Genomic DNA, 19,586 nt, shown 5'->3' with positions numbered 1-19,586 from the left:
GGAGCATTGTAGAGTTGTGATTATGATTCAATGACATCTGGATATGATTCCCTTGTGTGCTTTATCAAAGGAAAGAGGTGGATGTGTACCTTGAGGTTCCAATCTGCATCGTTACAGTACAGAATTGTGTAGGTTGAGTCAGTAGCAGGGCATTTTCAGTTGTGAGGTGGGGTCTGAGAACAGTCTGTGGATGTAATGATAGGTAGGGGAAAGAATAGCTTTTGGTGGTATGCTGTGCAAGTTGATATCTATCCGTGAGCAAAAAAAGAAAAAAAGTTGCCAGAATGCATCAGCATAAAGAAAAGTTGTTCTCTTTCTGTGGGAGCTGTATTTCTAGAACCTCATAGTCAAATGGACCCAAACTTCGAACACTGACTCTACCCTGTACCTCCATGACACGCACCAAATTTCAAGGCAATCTGATTAACTTTATGTATTTTAGACACTTAGAACAGTCAAGCTTTAAACCTTTACTACAGGAAAGCTGTCCCTCTCCTTTAATACCTCTCAATTGCCCCTTGTTTGAAGGCACACCATTTGTCCCAAGTTAACCATATACATTAAGAGTCCCTTTCATTTCTACTATTGAAAACTACCAGAAACAACTAACTTGAGGTTAATGATTTGCATTTTATTTCCTACACTGCTTTTGTTATTTTGAGGCTGTTGTACATCATCTCTTGCTTCAGTCTTGACAAGCTGAGAGAGAGATTGCCCACTTGCATGTAGTGGGCTGGTGTCCTAGAGTTGCTGCTTGCAATTTGCAAATACTAATTGCAAACTCACTTCATTCTTCTTGTTTGTTTTCCTGTATGTTTTTCAGGTATTCGTTACAGCACAGATGTTAGCGTGGATGAGGTGAAAGCTTTGGCCTCTCTAATGACATACAAATGTGCTGTGGTTGGTAAGTGATACTAGTTTGTCAAGTACAGATAATAATTGTCATTTGAATTAGCATTGATTTAAGTCACTGTGAAATAGCTGAAGGACTGAATTTTGTTGTTTTTAGATACTAATCTCCTTTTACTAAAATCTAACCTGTTAAAATCTGCAACAAGTGGTTTTGAATGCTTACCCAGTAACTATAGTGCTGTATTTCCTTTGCTATTATTGAAGCTACATGTTTTTAAATAGTACTTTGTTCTCGGCATTCAGCTCTTCTACTGTGCTTCATCTCTCAGTAAAATTATCCCATGCTTAATATGTTAGTACCACATGGCAACATCCCACTTGACCATAAGGACTTATTTCATGATTGAGTAGATGGGACTGTAAGGGAGATCTAAGATTGTATTTTAACAAAATTGTCCTTAATAAATGGCAAAACTTGAAGGAAATAGATTTTTAAATAGATCTTAGACTTCCTGTGTTTTAGAAGACCCTCTTCAAGCTGATCTGAAAAGACTGCCCCTTGTATGAACAGAATGTAGATTTTTAGTGAACATATTAGTGAAATTGTGCTGTGGATGTGGCAGAGTCAGCTTCGCAGTTGACAGTGAGGGTTTAGTGACTGATAACTTTCAAATATGCATTTTTACACAAAGTTATAGAAGCTACCCCTTTTTTACATAATTTAAAGATCTTGTCATTTCTGTTCTACCTTTATCTTGAAAAATGAAACCCTTTTCCTTTAAAATTTTTTCAGATGTGCCATTTGGCGGTGCAAAGGCTGGTGTTAAGATCAATACAAAGAACTATACCGTAAGTCTAAATTATATACATATATTGTGTAAATGGGAAGAGTTTGAAAGCTCTTTTGTACGACAGCATTGAAAGCTCAGTAGAAATCCACAAATTTTTTCCTTAGAAGAGATTAAATCAGAGGTGGGCAAACTATGGCCCATGGGCCAGATCTGGCCTGCGGGATTGCTAGCCCCGTGGCACAGCGGGACTAAGGCAAGCTCTCTGCCTCCCCGGGTCCCGCATCGCTCCTGGAAACTGCTGGCATCACGACCCTGTGGCCCGTGTGGGGGCAGAGGGCTCTGCGCGCTGCCCTCAACGGCAGGCACTGCTCCCTGCAGCTCCCATTAGCCAGGAATGGGGAACCATGGCCAATGGAAGCTTCGGGGAGGTACCCACAGGCAAGGGTAGCACGCAGAGTCCTCTGCACTCCCCCTCCCCCGAGGTCGCAGGGACGTGGTGCTGGCCACTTCCGGGAGCCGCGTGGGGTTAGGGCAGGCAGGCAGGGAACCTGCCTTAGCCCCGCTGCGTGCCACTGCCACCCCAGAGCCGCTCAAGGTAAGCGGCACCAGGCCAGAGCCCGACCCCCTCCTGCACTCTGACCCCCTCCTGCACTCCAACCCCCTGCCCTTAGCCCTCTCCTGCACCCCGAGCCCCTAACCCCCTGCTCTGAGCCCCTTCCTGCACACCACACTCCTTCCCGCACCCCAACTCCCAGCCCTACGTTATCCTAAAATCATAGAATATTAGGGTTGGAAGAGACCTCAGGAGGTCATCTAGTCCAATCCCCCGTTTAAAGCGGGACCAACACCAACTAAATCATCCCAGTCAGGGCTTTGTCAAGGCAAGCCTTAGAAACCTCTAAGGATGGAGATTCCACCACCTCCTTAGCTAATCCTTTCCAGTGCTTCTCACACACCCCACCCTCTCCCAGTGAAATAGTGTTTCCTAATACCCAGCCTAGACCTCCCCTACTGCAACTTGAGACCATTGCTGCTTGTTCTGTCATCTGCCACCACTGAACAGCCTAGCTCGGGGTCAGCAACCTTTCAGAAGCGGTGTGCCGAGTCTTCATTTATTCACTCTAATTTAAGATTTCATGTGCCAGTAATACATTTTAATTCTTTTAGAAGATCTTTCTATAAGTCTATAATAGATAACTAAATTATTGTTGTATGTAAAGTAAATAAGGTTTTTAAAATGTGTAAGAAACTTCATTTAAAATTAAATTAAAATGCAGAGCCCCCCAGACCAGTGGCCAGGACCCGGGCAGTGTGAGTGCCACTGAAAATCAGCTCACGTGCCATAGGTTGCTTACCCCGGCCTAGCTCCATCCTCTTTGGAACCCCCTTTCAGGTAGTTGAAGGCTGCTATCAAATCCCCCCCTCACTCTTCTGCAAGACTAAATAACTCCAGTTCCCTCAGCCTTTCCTCATAAGTCATATGCCCCAGCCCCCTAATTATTTTCATTGCCTTCTGCTGGACTTTCTAATTTGTCCACTTCCTTTCTGTAGTGGGAGGGCCAAAACTGGACGCAATACTCCAGGTGCCGAATAGAGTGCCAAATAGAGGGGAATGATCAGTTCCCTCGATCTGCTGGTAATGCTCCTACTAATACAGCCCAATATGCTGTTGGCCTTCTTGGCAGCAAGGGCACACTGCTGACTCATCGAGCTTCTCATCCACTGTAATCCCCAGGTCCTTTTCTGCAGAACGGCTGCTTAGCGAGTCGATCCCCAGCCTGTAGCGATGCATGGGATTCTTCCTTCCTATTCGTGGCCCTGCATGCAATTTCCCCACCCAGATGTGGCTCTCAGGCCAAAAAGTTTGCCCACCCCTGGATTTAATGAAGTCTCTGTGTTACTCCTGGGAGAATTTGCACAGAATTCCATGTTTTCCCCCCGCAGAACTGGGGCTGCTGGCTGCCACTAGGGGCTTCTGGACTCTGCAGAGCCCTGTTGGCAATGAGCAGCATGCCCAGCCCAGTGGTGCCAGGCCCAATCCTCATTCTCCCGGGGACAGGAGAGGGCCCGGGAGATCTAGCTCTGGCAAAGAGTGAGGAAGGGCAAGGTTGCACCACACCACCTCCCCTGGCAGGACAGTAAAGAAGCTGAGGGGAGTAAAGGCTCTGGAGGTGTGTAGGTGTCTGGGCCAGGGTGTGCCCCATGGCTGGGCTCTGGGGTAGAGGGATGCCCTGTCCCTGGACTCGGGTGGGGAGGGGGAGCTCTGGGGGTCCCCATGCAGCCCCCTCCAGCACTCCCCAACTGGAACTGGGCTGTCATAGGGGTTTCTTTAAATGTCTATGCCTGGGGAAATCTTTTTTGTTGTGTGTATTGTTGACATACTTGTTGACAGGCATTTTCAAATAAATTACCAAAATAATTTAAACTGGAGTGATTCTATTGTGGTGTTTTGACAAATAAAATTTCAGAATTTAGCAGAATTTTTAATTTTTTGGTGCAGAATTCCCCCAGAAATACAGTGTGTACAACTGGCAGGGAAAAGTGCATCAAAACAATTTGATATTTAAGAACTCTCTGTGTAAAAGGTCAAATTCTCTTATCATTTAATTTGTAAAGTCTTTTCATGAAATTTAGGCTGCAGGCTAGTTGCTGCCTTTAGATTTATTTTTTTTTCTTCAAATGATGCTATTCATGGAGAAAGCTTAATCCCAAACATTACCTTTCTTCTCAGAATAATTTTGCACTTAGTGTACCATATACTTTCTCTAGCAATAAGGTTGACACATTTTGAAAGTCTTAAATATTGTATAATGTGGGTGATTCGCTTACTACTTTTTAAAGTGAGCCAATTGCAGCCATGTTGTCCAGTGATCAGATGTTATAGAACTAGAATAGCCACTACATGAAATGTCAAATTTAAATAAACTTAATATTTGTATGAATTACTGAAACTTTGCATTAATTATGCAATAATCAGGACTGATTGCTGTCATCTACTATATAGCTAATTTATATTACATTTATTTGCTAGGAAAATGGTTGTTTTTACAAGTTTTTCTTAAACACTGAAATATTGGACCAGTGTCCTTACCTGTGTTTCCCTGATGCATTCATGATTTCTTTTGAATAATTGAAAATATACATAAAGAAAATGAGATCTCCCTAAGCAATTCACCTACTATACTGACGGTACAAAAAAAGGGCGTTACCAAGCAGATACTATGGAAATTGATGTGTAAACGCATGAACAGCTTTTTATTTAAAAAAAAAAAAAACTATGATGTTTGTGGGAAATTTTAGGCTGACTTTGAACACTTATACCAAATCCTAGTGAGTCCTTTGGCACTTACTATATTTTCTTAATAGGATAATGAATTGGAAAAGATCACAAGAAGATTTACTATGGAGCTGGCAAAGAAGGGATTTATTGGTATGTAAGTACAGTGATACTAGTCAGTGGCATAGCTAGGAGTGGAAATTTGGGTGGGCCCTGACTTTTGGATGGACGAGCAATGAGACTGTGCTAGCTCAGCTTCTCCCCGTACGCCATGCCCTCTTTCTAGCTCTGGTGTCCCTAGACACAGGGCTTCACCTGCCGATGTGGGTACACGTGTGAGGCAGCTCAGAAAATGGCAAGGCAGAGCTGCCGGAGCGTAGCTTTCTGAAGGACAGGCACATAGCTCCATCCTGAATTTCAGGTGCCCAAGTGACGCTTCAGGCCGCTGTGGCAGCACTACATCCTTGCTCATATTTGGCTGGGTCTGGATGTTAAGAGGGTAGGCCATGGCTCACCTGTAGCTATGCCTCTGATACTAGTAAACTTGTAATGTGGGAATCTAATTTCTTGTGTGTTAGCAATGTAGACTAGATAGTATCCTGTAAACATGATGCTCCAGCCCTGTTGTGTTACATTTCTTAAGACTTGGCCTCTGATGGGGTCAGATATAGTGCCCCCGCCTTGCAGAGTAAGACAAGAGTTCATCAATCTCACATTGGGCCTTCAGTCCAACTTAGGACTTGTTGATCTTTACTCTGGATATCAGGGGTTTTCAGTAGTCTTTACCCCTGGTCAGAGGGTTTCTGTTCCACCTTCCTCAGTGGGTAGGGGAACTCTGGCCCTCCCTCTCTACTGGGTTCTGGTCCAGGGACTCTTCTAAGCAATCAGGGCCTGACTACACAGATCCCTTGCTATATCCCTGCACCACTTCCTACTTGCCCTGTCTTGGGTCTTTGCCATAGCCTCTTCCTGGGTTCACAGTATGTCAGTGCCTCTTTCTCTAAGCCTTTTCCATTGGCTCACTGCAGAGCTTTTTAGTGCTTTCCACCACCCATCTGGTTCTGCTGTAGGAGTTCTCTCTGGTTCCGTGACCTTGCAGGAGTCTTCTTGCAGCCCCTTCCGCAGAATAGAGAATTCTGAGGGGACTCACTTGCTCCTACTTACCTTCCCAACTGTCTTGAGATCCCTGTTACAGGCCTACCTTCAGGGGGGCTCTGCCTGCCAACAGTCCAAATCAGTTCTCTTGCTGCAGAATTCTCTTACTGAGTGACAGCCAGCCATCTGCTCTCCTCCCTGGTCAGCTCCCAACTGAGCTGGGTTCAGCCCTTTTAACTTCTCCCTCCATGCTTGACATCTTCTGTGGGTGTAGCAGGGTAAGGCAAATTAAGCTCAAAGGCTTTTATTAACGTCTTCTGGTCTAATGTGAGATTGATGCACATCGTTATTTGAATTTCTGCTTTTAAGAAGATGTTTGGTATCTTTAGTATGATGTAGGCTCTGTGATACAAACATGCTTCAGCTAATGTCAAATTGCTGAGTACCTAGCAATAAAGGATTTATGCCAGTTCTGTCTTGTACATATTAAGGTAATGACTGCCATTTAGAAAGAATTAAATTTCCTGTTTACTCTCAAGTTGCAGTACATTTTCTATGAAAGTTTAAAATAGTTTAGGTGATAAGTGTAGCACTATGCTTATTTTATGGTTAGCTCAGAACACACAATGTTGTCACACTTGAAATATGGTTGGTTATGTATGGTCTTTTAGATTGAACTGTTCACTACTACCCTGTTTCCTGTAGTCTCAAAATCAAGGCTTTTGGCTGATATCAGAGGAAGTAAATGGAAGATCCACCCCATAGGAACCACAGAGATGGTTTCAAAAGAAATGAAGTGAACCCATAGCCTGTGTGGGGTCATTTATAGGTGACCCATTTCATTCAATCTCTTTTGAACACCTAAGCCTATCTACTTGAAGAGAGTTCCCAGTTGAACGGATGCTGGAACATCTGCAGGCAAAGAGCTCTTGGTTTCATAGGAGCAGGAGAGGAATAAGGCACGTTTTTCTTTCATTCCTGACCTCTTAAGAAAAACAAGTCCCAGTAGATGTCCCAGCAAGCATATTCATGTATCTTCCATTTTATTGCTGTCTACGTGGGCAGAAGTATCTGTATCCTAGAATGCATGAGAGTCTGTCAGCATCCATACAAATATATTTATCAAAATGATAAATGATTTGTGTATTGCCACCACTTAGTGGTAGCTAAGCTGCATTGACAATTGAAATGGTTAGATAGAATGTCTTTATTTGGTTTTTTTGTTTGTTTCATTTTTATTGAGGTGTGTAATTTGTTTGAAATTTTGGAAAATTAAAGGGGGGGGCTTGGTTTGTTTAAATTGCGGCCAAAGATATCTAAATCTTGTTTGTTTCAAATAGTTTGGCTTAGCACAGTCCATAAGCAGTTACCCGGAAGAGTACATATAATTACTGGTAGGGCGGTACATAGGGATGCCTCCAGCAATGTTCTTCATGGAAAAATGCCTTGTCTCTTCCATTCTTAAGAGGTAACCTCTGATACAATGAATAAGAAATTAGTAGAGGAAAAACTCTATCAGTAAACTAGACAGGCTGTTCTAAATATTGCTATCCAGTATTTGCAAGCAAGAAAATTTACCCAAACTCAGAACACTGATGTAAAGAAGAATTAAATTGAAGTATACAGCTTTTCTTCTTCGAGTGATTGCTCCTATGCATTCCAGTTAGGTGTGCGCGCGCCGCGTGCACAGCTCTTCGGAAGATTTTTACCCTAGCAACTCCGGTGGGTCGGCTGGGCGCCCCCTGGAGTGGCGCCGCTATAGTGCTAGATGTATACCCCAGCCGACCCGTCCGCTCCTCAGTTCCTTCTTACCGCCTGTGACAGCCGTTGGAACAGTGGAGTGCTCCTTTGACCTCCACATCCCTAGCTTATCTCTGGTTCTTGTTGTATTTAGTGTATATAGTTATTTAAAATAATTAGTTTAGTTAGTTCTGCTCTTACCAGGGTCGCTCCCACGGCTCCCTATCGGACGCATTCCTGCGCCCCTGGACGGGTCACCTGTTATATGCTTTCCCTCCGTTTCCCCTCATGCACCGCGTGCTACTCAAGTTCTGGAGGGACAGGGCCTGCCTCATACTCATCGCTCCGGCCTGGCCGAGACAGCACTGGTACACCCTGCTGCTCGAGCTCTCCGTACGGGATCCCATTCCCCTCCCATTATGGCCGGACCTGATAACGCAGGACTTCGGCAGGCTCCGCCACCCGGACCTGCAGTCCCTCCATCTTACAGCTTGGTGCCTACGTGGCTGACCCGCGCGGAGCGTGATTGTTCGGCTGCGGTGCAGCAAGTCCTGATGGAAAGCAGGAAGCCTTCCACTCGCTCAACCTACCTCGCGAAATGGAAGCGTTTCGCACTCTGGTGCGATCAGAGAGGCCTTAATCCTTTCGTGGTCCCTATTCCTACGATCCTGGACTACCTCTGGTCCCTTAAGGAGCAAGGACTCGCGGTCTCCTCCTTGAAAGTACACCTAGCGGCCATGTCCGCCTTTCGACCGGCCGTAGGAGAACGGTCCATCTTTTCCAATCAGATGGTTTCCCGCTTCCTTAAGGGTCTAGATCGCCTGTACCCGCCGATACGGCGTCCTACCCCGTCCTGGGATTTGAACCTAGTTCTAGCCAAGCTTATGGGAGCCCCCTTCGAGCCCTTGGCCACATGTTCCCTGCTCTATCTGTCATGGAAAACGGCTTTTCTCGTCGCTATAACTTCAGCGAGACGAGTTTCCGAGCTTCGTGCCCTAACGGCTGGTCCACTGTATGCTATCTTCCATGGAGACAAGGTGCAGCTTCGGCCACACCCGGCCTTCCTCCCTAAGGTGGTGTCGGCCTTCCATTTGAACCAGGACGTTTTCCTCCCGGTCTTTTTCCCAAAGCCGCACGCCTCAAGTCGTGAACAACAGCTTCACACCCTTGACGTCCACAGGGCCCTCGCATTTTACATAGAGCGAACGAAACCCTTCCGGCGTTCGCCCCAGCTATTCGTAGCGGTTGCTGATCACATGAAAGGCAAGCCGGTCTCCTCTCAGAGGATTTCCTCCTGGGTAACATCATGTATCTGGACATGTTACGAGCTTGCTCGTGTGCCAGCTAGCCGCCTCACCGCTCACTCTACGAGAGTGCAAGCCTCGTCTGCCGCCTTCCTGGCCCATGTCCCCATCCAGGACATCTGTAGAGCGGCCACCTGGTCTTCTGTCCACACCTTCGCTTCCCACTACGCGTTGGTGCAACAATCTAGAGACGATGCAGCCTTCGGCTCAGCAGTCTTACACTCTGCCACGTCTCACTCCGACCCCACCGCCTAGGTAAGGCTTGGGAATCACCTAACTGGAATGCATAGGAGCAATCACTTGAAGAAGAAAAGACGGTTACTCACCGTTGTAACTGTTGTTCTTCGAGATGTGTTGCTCCTATCCATTCCAGACCCGCCCTCCTTCCCCAGTGTCGGAGTAGCCGGCAAGAAGGAACTGAGGAGCGGACGGGTCGGCTGGGGTATATATCTAGCGCTATAGTGGCGCCACTCCAGGGGGTGCCCAGCCGATCCGCCGGAGTTGTTAGGGTAAAAATCTTCCGAAGAGCCGTGCATGCAGCGCGCGCACACCTAACTGGAATGGATAGGAGCAACACATCTCGAAGAACAACAGTTACAACGGTGAGTAACCGTCTTTTATGTTTCCCTGGGGAAACTGAATGTGTAAGTTGTATATGTGTAGCTTTTTCTCTTCTTCCTTTCTACTATGGTCTACATGAAATATACTAGATAAATAAAGCAAAAGCACAAACACTTTTAATGTGTTGTTTTATCACTAACTACATTTTTGATTAAATAAAATGTGGACCAGATAGTCAATGATTTTGATAGTTTAAAGGGGTTTTGCCAGGTTACTAAAACACGATATGGTGTCTAAAATCCACAGTTGTTAAACGTATGGTCTGTTCTTCCTTGAATAACTGAGGTTTAAATATGAAATTAGGTCATCTCAACCAATCCCAGCTGTCACCAAGGGGAGGAGATAGAGAATTTGAAGATAAATATTTGTATTTAATCCTTGAGACTTGTTTTTACTCTTGCTAATAGGGCCTGGTATTGATGTGCCTGCCCCCGATATGAGCACAGGTGAGAGGGAGATGTCCTGGATTGCAGATACCTACGCCAATACCATAGGACACTATGTAAGTTCTGAGCAAATGCTTCAAAGTAGAAGAGCTTCCTTGCTCTTTGCAGAAACCCAGCCAACATTATGCCAGAGATTTATTGCCTTGTTGACTAGTCCTCTAATTTTATTTAATTGTGTATGTAACTATAGCACTTTAATCATGGGGTTTTAGGTCATCTTTATGAAAAAAGAGCATGAAGACTTCCTCTTCAGACATCACAATGTAAAAGTTTTTAGTTGATATGACCAATTTCCAAAAAAGAAGCAGCTTCAGCAGTCATTTGACATGTTTTCATGTGTTGCATATAATGGAACAAATAGTATGGTCATATTCAAACTTCATTAAGCTGTTGGTCCAATGTCCTCCTCTTTTCACAGCAGTATTTAACTTGTTTGCAGGGTTTTTTTTGTTTTTTTTTCAGGGAGATAGGTCGTTAGCCCCTGGTAAGTCTGACCATGCTTGTTAATACAGTAACTCCTCACTTAATGTCGTCCCAGTTAACATTGTTTCGTTGTTACATCCCTGACCTATTAGAGAACATACTCATTTAAAGTTGCACAATGTTTCCTTATAACGTTGTTTGGCCATGGAGGCTTGGAACCAGGGTGGGCCGGCAGCCCTCCATCAGCTCCTTTCCAGCGCCTCCTGCCCCCCACTGGCCCCAAGGGTCAGAAACTCCCTCCTCCCACCCCGTGCCGCCCATCCACAGCAATCAGCTGTTTCACAGATATTCAGGAGGCTCTGAGGGGGAGGCTGCAAAGCGCAGCCTCCCCCTCCCTGCCGATGCCTCCCACCTGCAGCAATTGGATGTTTCATGGGCATTCAGGGGCCCTGGGGGGCAGGAGCAAGGATGCGCTCAGGGGAAGGGCTGGAATGGGAGCAGGCCTGGGGCAGAGCCAGGAGTTGAGCACCGCCCCCACCCCACCCTGGGACTTTAGAAAGTTGGGGCTTGTGCAGCCATGCATGCACCATCCAGAGGAGGGAGTGGTGTGCTCCAGAGGGATAGCGTGGGTTAATCATCACATTCAGTTTCCCCAGGGAAGTGTTTGCAGCCGCTGCCCTGCATCTACTGTCTCTCTCCTTGGTGCTGCCTTGTGGAGTGTGAGACTACATTAACAACAGTGTGTTAACCCTTGAGAGCTCAGCCAAGTGCTAGTTCATCATTTAGCAGCAAGAGATTCTCTGGGAAATATCCCATCTGCTATCAACACGGTTGTTTTAGGACAAGCTCAGGGAGCTCATGAGCAGGTCCCCAGACAATCCTCTGATGAGAACTTGTTTAAAATATATACTATATATGTATATAATGTCTTGTCTGGTGAAAAAAAAATTACCTGGAACCTAACCCCTCCCTATTTTCATTCATCAGAGGGGTAGTCGTGTTAGTCTGGATCTGTAAAAGCAGCAAAGAATCCTGTGGCACCTTATAGACTAACAGACGTATTGGAGCATGAGCTTTCGTGGGTGAATACCCACTTCGACGGATGCAAGCAGTGGAAATTTCTATATACCTGCCCCTGGAAATTTCCACTACATGCATCCGTCGAAGTGGGTATTCACCCATGAAAGCTCATGCTCCAATACGTCTGTTAGTCTATAAGGTGCCACAGGACTCTTTGCTCCTATTTACATTAATTCTTATAGGGAAATTGGATTTGCTTTATATCGTTTTGCTTAGTTGCATTTTTCAAGAACATAACTTTAAGTGAGGAGGTACTGTATTTTACAATGTTCTAGAACCATATGAAAGCACAATAAGGTGGGTGATTAATGATGGACAAAATTCAGAATTGGCTTGCGTTTTAAAATCAGACTTTCAGTCCTTTTTGACAATTTAGCCAAACTAGTTTGTTAGTTTAACACTATTTTTGTTACATACAGTATTTAATTTAATACAGTATTAAATACTCCATCTCTGTACAATGAAGAAAGTGTTTCTGTTCAAAGCCCATATATTTAGCTCTTTAAGGTGTTAATAAAGTTTTACCATTTATCAAATGTTTTTAAAGTACAGTATCTCAGGTTTTTGCATCAGTTATTGCAGTGATTTCTCTGAAATTGTTCATCTATATACACCTCTACCCCGATATAACACGACCCGATATAACATGAATTTGGATATAACGTGGTAAAGCAGTGCTTCGGGGTGGGGGGGCGGAGCTGCGCGCTCTGGCGGATCAAAGCAAGTTCGATATAACGAGGTTTCACCTATAATGCAGTAAGATTTTTTTGGCTCCCAAGGACAGCGTTATCGGGGTAGAGGTGTATTGACAATTATGAATGGCTAGTCTTAATTGTTAAAGTGCCTGAGTGTTTGAGACATGGCTGCAGGGCCTGTTGAAGTGACACTGTCAAGCTGGAGAAATGCTGTGATTGTTGAAATGTGTGTATTGTGTTAATACTCTGTTGATCACACACAGTTAATCCTCTATATACCACAGGTGCTACAGAAGCATCAAGATGTTTTCAGATTACTAAGGAAAGAATTAATCTAGATTTCAAAACTAGAATAGAGCAAGAGAACAATGATGTGTTTGGATACGCACAAAGCAAAAGCAGAAAAACTTGAATTTTATGCCTTCCAGTTATTATGATTAAGACCATGTTTTTTATCATGGATATTTTTAATAAGTCACAGACAGGTCATGGGCAATAATGAAAAATTCACAGAATCCCGTGACCTGTCCTTGACTTTTACTAAAAATACCCATGACAAAATGGGGTAGCCTGGACAGCTGCGGGGAGGGAGGGGCTGGGAGCTCCAGGGCCCCCCTCTGCTCGTGGCTCAAATCTGCGGGGGTCCCCCCACCTCTCACAGCAGCTGGGAGCTCCAGGGTCCCTCTTGCCGCCCGTGATGGCGGGGTCCCCCCTGCCACCCATGGCGGCCAGAAGCGGTGGGGCTACTCCAACTCCCTGCAGCTTCCAGCCAGCACTGGCTGAAATCCCAGAGGTCCTTGGAAGTCACAGATTCCGTGACATCCGTGACTAAATCGCACCCTTAATGATGAAATCCTGCTTATGATTTTGCAAGGCTGCTTTGTCCCTGCATAGTCAATAGTTAGATTTTTAGCGACTAGCTCTCACTGTCTGAAAACATAATTGTTGGTTAGACAAGTACTCAAATTGAGTGTTTTTTGGGGGGTTTTTTCTGATGTTTCAGCACCAGACTGTATATAAGGTACTTATTGGTGGCTCTTTAAGTGTGTCCTTTAAACAGTCCAGCCAAACAAAAACAAAAAAATACAGGAGAACCTCAGAATTATGAACACCTTGGGAATTGAGGTTGTTTGTAACTCTCAAATGTTCCTAACTCTGAACAAAACATTATGGTCGTTCTTTCAGAAGTTAACAACTGAACATTGATTTAATATAGCTTTGAAACTTTACTATCCAGAAGAAAAATGTGGTTTCCCTTTATTTTTTATTAGTTTCTATTTAAAAGAATACTATCTTGTATTTGCTTGTTTGATTGGATTTTTTTTTTTGTCTCTGCTGCTGCCTGATTGTGTACTTCCAGTTCCAAATGAGGCGTGTGGTTGATTGGTCAGTTTGTAACTCTGGTGTTCGTATCATTGAGGTTCTGCTGTATTGGTCTAGTTCAGGGATTGGCAACGTTTGGCATGCGGCCTGCCAGGGTAAGCCCCCTGGTGGGCCGGGCCGGTTTGTTTACTTCCGCGTCTGCAGGTTTGGCCGATTGCGGCTCCCACTGGCCACAGTTCGCCGCTCCAGGCAATGGGGGCTGCAGGAAGCAGCATAGGACGTGGGATGTGCTGGCCGCGGCTTCCCACAACCACCATTGGCCTGCAGTGGCAAACCACGGCTAGTGGGAGCCACAATCGGCCAAACCTGAGGATGCGGCAGGTAAACAAACCAGCCTGGCCCACCAGGAGGCTTACACTGGCGGGCCAAGTGCCAAACGTTGCCGATCCCTGGCCTAGTTTTTAAAAGGCTATACTGTTTGTGCCCTCTGAGCTCCCGAGTTTCCCCTCGGGGGCATGCATCACTGGATCTCAAAGATTTTATACAGGTTCACAATTTCTTTGATGTGCTGAGCATACTAATATACTCTTTGAAGCTATAGCAAAGACTGTTTAATGTGCTATCACATAACTAGCTCAAAACTAGCTCAACCTCTGCTACTTCTGAATGAAAAATCTTTCTTTCTTGGTTTCTGCAGTCATTTAAAATAGTTCTTTAGGGCATAGCTTATTTTTTATTTCATACTTTCATTCATAGTGCTATAAACCTGTTAATGCTTGTTCTTCTCTGGCATAGAATGCATGTTTAAGGGATGACTGTGTTTTCCTGAGACCACGTGCCTCTTGGCAAAGCATTTACAACTTGTTGTTATCTTTGACATTGGGTGTGGTATTCTAGATCCAACAGGCCCCGTCTCTCAAGCATCATCAATTATTCATGGGGGAAAATAACAACCTTGTGGGGAAAGACTTTGAATAATGTCATAAATCAGTAAGGTAAATTGCTCTTACACAGCACTCTGCCTGTTTGAGTTAGCTATGGAAATAAGTGTTATGAATAATTTCCTGTACTTGTACTACATGCATGAAACTTACTTTGTAAAAAATAATAAAATCCAGAAGAGTACTTGGCTTCAAAAAGTAGTTCAGGTTGCTAAGTGATGATATATTGCCCTCTCATAAATTACAAAATCCAAGTCCTCAAGGAAACTAAAAGCTAGACACCATAAATAGTATACTGCCAGCACAGTAAAACACAGTACAAAAATACATATTTCATTATAACCCAACAACCTGTCCGTTATGTGCTCCTGAGAACTCAAGGCAATGACTTAAGACTTGTGTGCTGTAAAAATTAAGTTTCTCTGTACTTTTCAATACCTTCTGTCCATTTATGAAAGGTTCTTGCAGTATCATCTTTGTAATTCTTAAATGGAAAAATAAACATTAATCAAAGAGCTGAACCACTGCACAGGAAAGTAGTAAACTCTACAGCACTGAGAGTTTCCTTGCTTCCCTTTCCCACTCCATAAACCCAACTTGTTTTGCCAGGTTCTGCAGAGGTGTAAGCTATACACAAACAAACTTTAGTAAGATGAATTTAGAGTTGAAAGCAAAAACTAATAACTAAAAAATGTAGATCTAAGCATGGCACCTTCTTACTCAGGCACCTTCTTACTCAGACATACTCTGCATTAAGTTTTGGTCACTAAAGTTGGAAGATACGACTTCTACTCTTGGTAGCTACCGGCAGAAATATATAAATCTGCGGGTCCAAAAATGGTGGTAACTCCCCAGAAGATCCTTACTGACATCTGGGACAGTAAAGAAACGCCACAAAACTTGAAAGATGCCACAGTTATTCCTTTATTTAAAAATAAAGGCAGCAAAATTGTCTGTGATAACAGGAGAGAGATCCCACGGTAATCTGTCACTGGAAAAATCTTTGCTTGTGGCCTCCTGATCCTGACTTATTTCATCTGTCTCAGAAGCCAATCCACCTGAGACTCAGTGCAGATTCAGATCTGGTCATAGCACCATAGACATGATTTTCAGTATCCGGCAAATACAAGAAAAAGTTATCAAACAAAACATGATTCTGTTCAGTGTTTTCATTCAACTGACAAAAGCATTTGGTACAGTCAATAGAGAGGGATTATGGATGATCCTCAGCAAACTTGGTTGTCCACCAAAACTGGTAAAGATAGAATCATAGACTTTAAGGTCAGAAGGGACCATTATGATCATCTAGTCTGACCTCCTGCACAATGCAGGCCACAGAATCTCATCCACCCACTCCTGTATCAAACCTGTGTCTGAGTCACTGAAGTCCTCAAATCATGGTTTAAAGACGTCAAGGTGCAGAGAACCTTCCAGCAAGTGACCTGTGCCCCACACTGTAGAGGAAGGCAAAAAAAAACCAACCCAGGGCTTCTGCCAATCTGCCCTGAAGGAAAATTCCTTCCCAATCCCAAATATGGCAATCAGCTAAACCCTAAGCATGTGGGCAAGACTCACCAGCCAGACACCCAGGAAAGAATTCTCTGTAGTAGCTCAGATCCCACGCCATCTAACATCCCATCACAAGCCATTGGGCATATTTACCGCTCGTAGTCAAAGACGAATTAATTGCCAAAATTAGGCTATCCCATTATACCATCCTCTCCATAAACTTATCAAGCTTAGTCTTGAAGCCAGATATGTCTTTTGCCCCCCTACTCCCCTTGGAAGGCTGTTCCAGAACTTCACTCCTCTGATGGTTAGAAACCTTTGTCTAATAGCCAGTTTATATCCATTTGTTCTTGTGTCCACATTGGTACAGAGCTTAAATAATTCGTCTCCCTCCCTGGTATTTATTCCTCTGATATATTTATAGAGAACAATCATATCTCCCCTCAGCCTTCTTTTGGTTAGGCTAAACAAGCCAAGCTCTTTGAGTCTCCTTTCATATGACAGGTTTTCCATTCCTCGGATCATCCTAGTAGCCTTCTCTGAACCTGTTCCAGTTTGAATTCATCCTTCTTAAACATGGGAGACCAGAACTGCGCACAGTATTCCAGATGAAGTCTCACCAGTGCCTTGTATAATGGTACTAACACCTTCTTATCTCTACTGGAAATACCTCGCCTGATGCATCCCAAGACCACATTAGCTTTTTTCAAGGCCATATCACATTGACGGCTCATAGTCCTCCTGTGATCAACCAATACTCCGAGGTCCTTCTCCTCCTCTGTTACTTCCAACTGATGCCTCCCCAGCTTATAACAGTAGTTCTTGTTGTTAATCCCTAAATGCATGACCTTGCACTTTTCACTATTAAATTTCATCCTATTACTATTACTCCAGTTTACAAGGTCATCCAGATCTTCCTGTATGATATCCCAGTCCTTCTCTATATTGGCAATACCTCCCAGCTTTGTGTCATCCACAAACTTTATTAGCACATTCCCACTTTTTTTGTGCCAAGGTCAGTAATAAAAAGATTAAATAAGATTGGTCCCCAAACCGATCCCTGAGGAACTTCACTAGTAACCTCCCTCCAGCCTGACAATTCACCTTTCAGTAGACCCGTTGTAGTCTCCCCTTTAACCAGTTCCTTAACCGCCTTTCAATTTTCATATTGATCCCCATCTTTTCCAGTTTAGCTAATAATTCCCCATGTGGAACTGTATCAAATGCCTTACTGAAATTGAGGTAAATTAGATCCACTGCATTTCCTTTGTCTAAAAAATCTGTTACCTTCTCAAAGATCAGGTTGGTTTGGTATGATCTACCTTTTGTAAAACCATGTTATATTTTGTCCCAATTACCATTGACCTCAATGTCCTTGACTACTTTATCCTTCAAATTTTTTTTCCCAAGACCTTGCGTACTACAGATGTCAAACTGACAGGCCTGTAGTTGCCCAGATCACTTTGTTTCCCTTTCTTAAAGATAGGAACTATGTTAGCAATTCTCCAGTCATACAGTACAACCTCTGAGTTATAGATTCATTAAAAATTCTTGCTAATGGGCTTGCAATTTCATGTTCCAGTTCCTTTAATATTCTTGGATGAAGATTATCGGGGTCCCCTGATTTCGTCCCATTAAGCTGTTCGAGTTTGGCTTCTACCTCGGATGTGGTAATATCTACCTCCATATCCTCATTCCTATTTGTCATCCTACCATTATCCTCAAGCTCCTCATTAGCCTCATTAAAGACTGAGGCAAAGTATTTGTTTAGATATTGGGCCATGCCTAGATTATCCTTAACCTCCACTCCATCCTCAGTGTTTAGCGGTCCCACGTCTTCTTTCTTTGTTTTCTTCTTACTTATATGGCTATAGAACCTTTTTACTATTCGTTTATTTCTTGAGGCGATGTGAGGTCAGGTACTTTTTAATGGCTATCTCACTGACTCCTTTCCCATTTCAAATGGAGTCAAACAGGCTGTGTCCTTGCCCCTGAACTGTTGAACCTCTTCTTCACCCAAGTTCTCAAACCATGCTACAGATGGGCTCAGAGGCATATACATCAGATACAGTCGTGACAGCTCAGTCTTCAATCTTACTTTTGTTTTTGCTTTAAGTCTTGTAACAGAACTACTACTAAGAGAAGCACTTTTTGTTGATGATTGTGCCCTCCTAGCACACACACAGGAAGATCTCCAGTGCATCGTAGATCGCTTTGCTGAAGCATCAAAATTGTTTGGCCTCACCATAAATCTGGAGAAAACTGTGGTGTTGCACCAATTCTGTTCATCACTCTTGTGTCATATCCCCTAGCGTATCCATTAGTGGAAACCAACTAAAGCAAGTTGACAGTTTTACCTGTCTTGGCAGCAACATAGAATCATAGAATCTCAGGGTTGGAAGGGACCTCAGGAGGTCATCTAGTCCAACCCCCTGCTCAAAGCAGGACCAAACCCAACTAAATCATCCCATCCAGGGCTTTGTCAAGCCTGACCTTAAAAACCTCTAAGGAAGGAGATTCCACCACCTCACTAGGTAACCCATTCCAGTTGTTCACCACCCTACTAGTGAAAAAGCTTTTCCTAATGTCCAACCTAAACCTCCCCCTCTGCAACTTGAGACCATTACTCCTTGTTCTGTCATCTTCTACCACTGAGAACAGTCTCTAGATCCATCCTCTTTGGAACCCCCTTTCAGGTAGTTGAAAGCAGCTATCAAATCCCCCCTCATTCTTCTCTTCTGCAGGCTAAACAATCTCAGTTCCCTCAGCCTCTCCTCATAAGTCATGTGCTCCAGCCCCCTAATCATTTTTGTTGCCCTCCGCTGGACTCTCTCCAATTTATCCACATCCTTCTTGTAGTGTGGGGCCCAAAACTGGACACAGTACTCCAAATGAGGCCTCACCAGTGCTGAATAGAGGGGAATGATCACATCCCTTGATCTGCTGGAAATGCCCCTACTTATACAACCCAAAATGCCATTAGCCTTCTTGGTAACAAGGGCACACTGTCGACTCATATTCAGCTTTTCGTCCACCGTAACCCCTAGGTCCTTTTCTGCAGAACTGCTGCCCAGCCATTCGGTCCCTAGTCTGTAGCAGTGCATGGGATTCTTCCGTCCTAAGTGCAGGACTCTGCACTTGTCCTTGTTGAACCTCATCATATTTCTTTTGGCCCAATCCTCTAATTTGTCTAGGTCCCCCTGTATCCTATCCCTACCCTCCAGCGTATCAACCACTCCTCCCAGTTTAGTGTCATCTGCAAACTTGCTAAGGGTGCAGTCCACACCATCCACCAGATCGTTAATGAAGATATTGAACAAAACCGGCCCCAGCACCGACCCTTGGGGCACTCCACTTGATACCGGCTGCCAACTAGACATGGAACCATTGATCACTACCCGTTGAGCCTGACCATCTAGCCAGTTTTCTATCCACCTTACCGTCCATTCATCCAGCCTAGACTTCTTTAACTTGCTGGCAAGAATACTG

General features: G+C 44.3%; 1 protein-coding gene across 2 annotated transcripts in view; it reads left to right on the top strand.

Annotated features, from left to right (window-relative positions):
* Positions 1-19,586, top strand: part of GLUD1 (glutamate dehydrogenase 1) — a 61,813-nt gene that overhangs the window by 21,514 nt on the left and 20,713 nt on the right. For both annotated transcript variants that reach the window (XM_039546601.1, XM_039546602.1), the window contains exons 2-5: positions 824-904; positions 1,646-1,701; positions 5,010-5,073; positions 10,088-10,182. In XM_039546601.1, the coding sequence (XP_039402535.1) occupies positions 824-904; positions 1,646-1,701; positions 5,010-5,073; positions 10,088-10,182 (296 nt within the window). The remainder of the gene's footprint in view (positions 1-823; positions 905-1,645; positions 1,702-5,009; positions 5,074-10,087; positions 10,183-19,586) is intronic.

This window comes from Mauremys reevesii, linkage group 7 (genome assembly GCF_016161935.1).
Source record: "Mauremys reevesii isolate NIE-2019 linkage group 7, ASM1616193v1, whole genome shotgun sequence".
Taxonomy (NCBI): Eukaryota; Metazoa; Chordata; order Testudines; family Geoemydidae; genus Mauremys; species Mauremys reevesii.
Note: the sequence above shows the minus strand (reverse complement) of the source record. Positions and strands in the feature narration are given on the sequence as shown.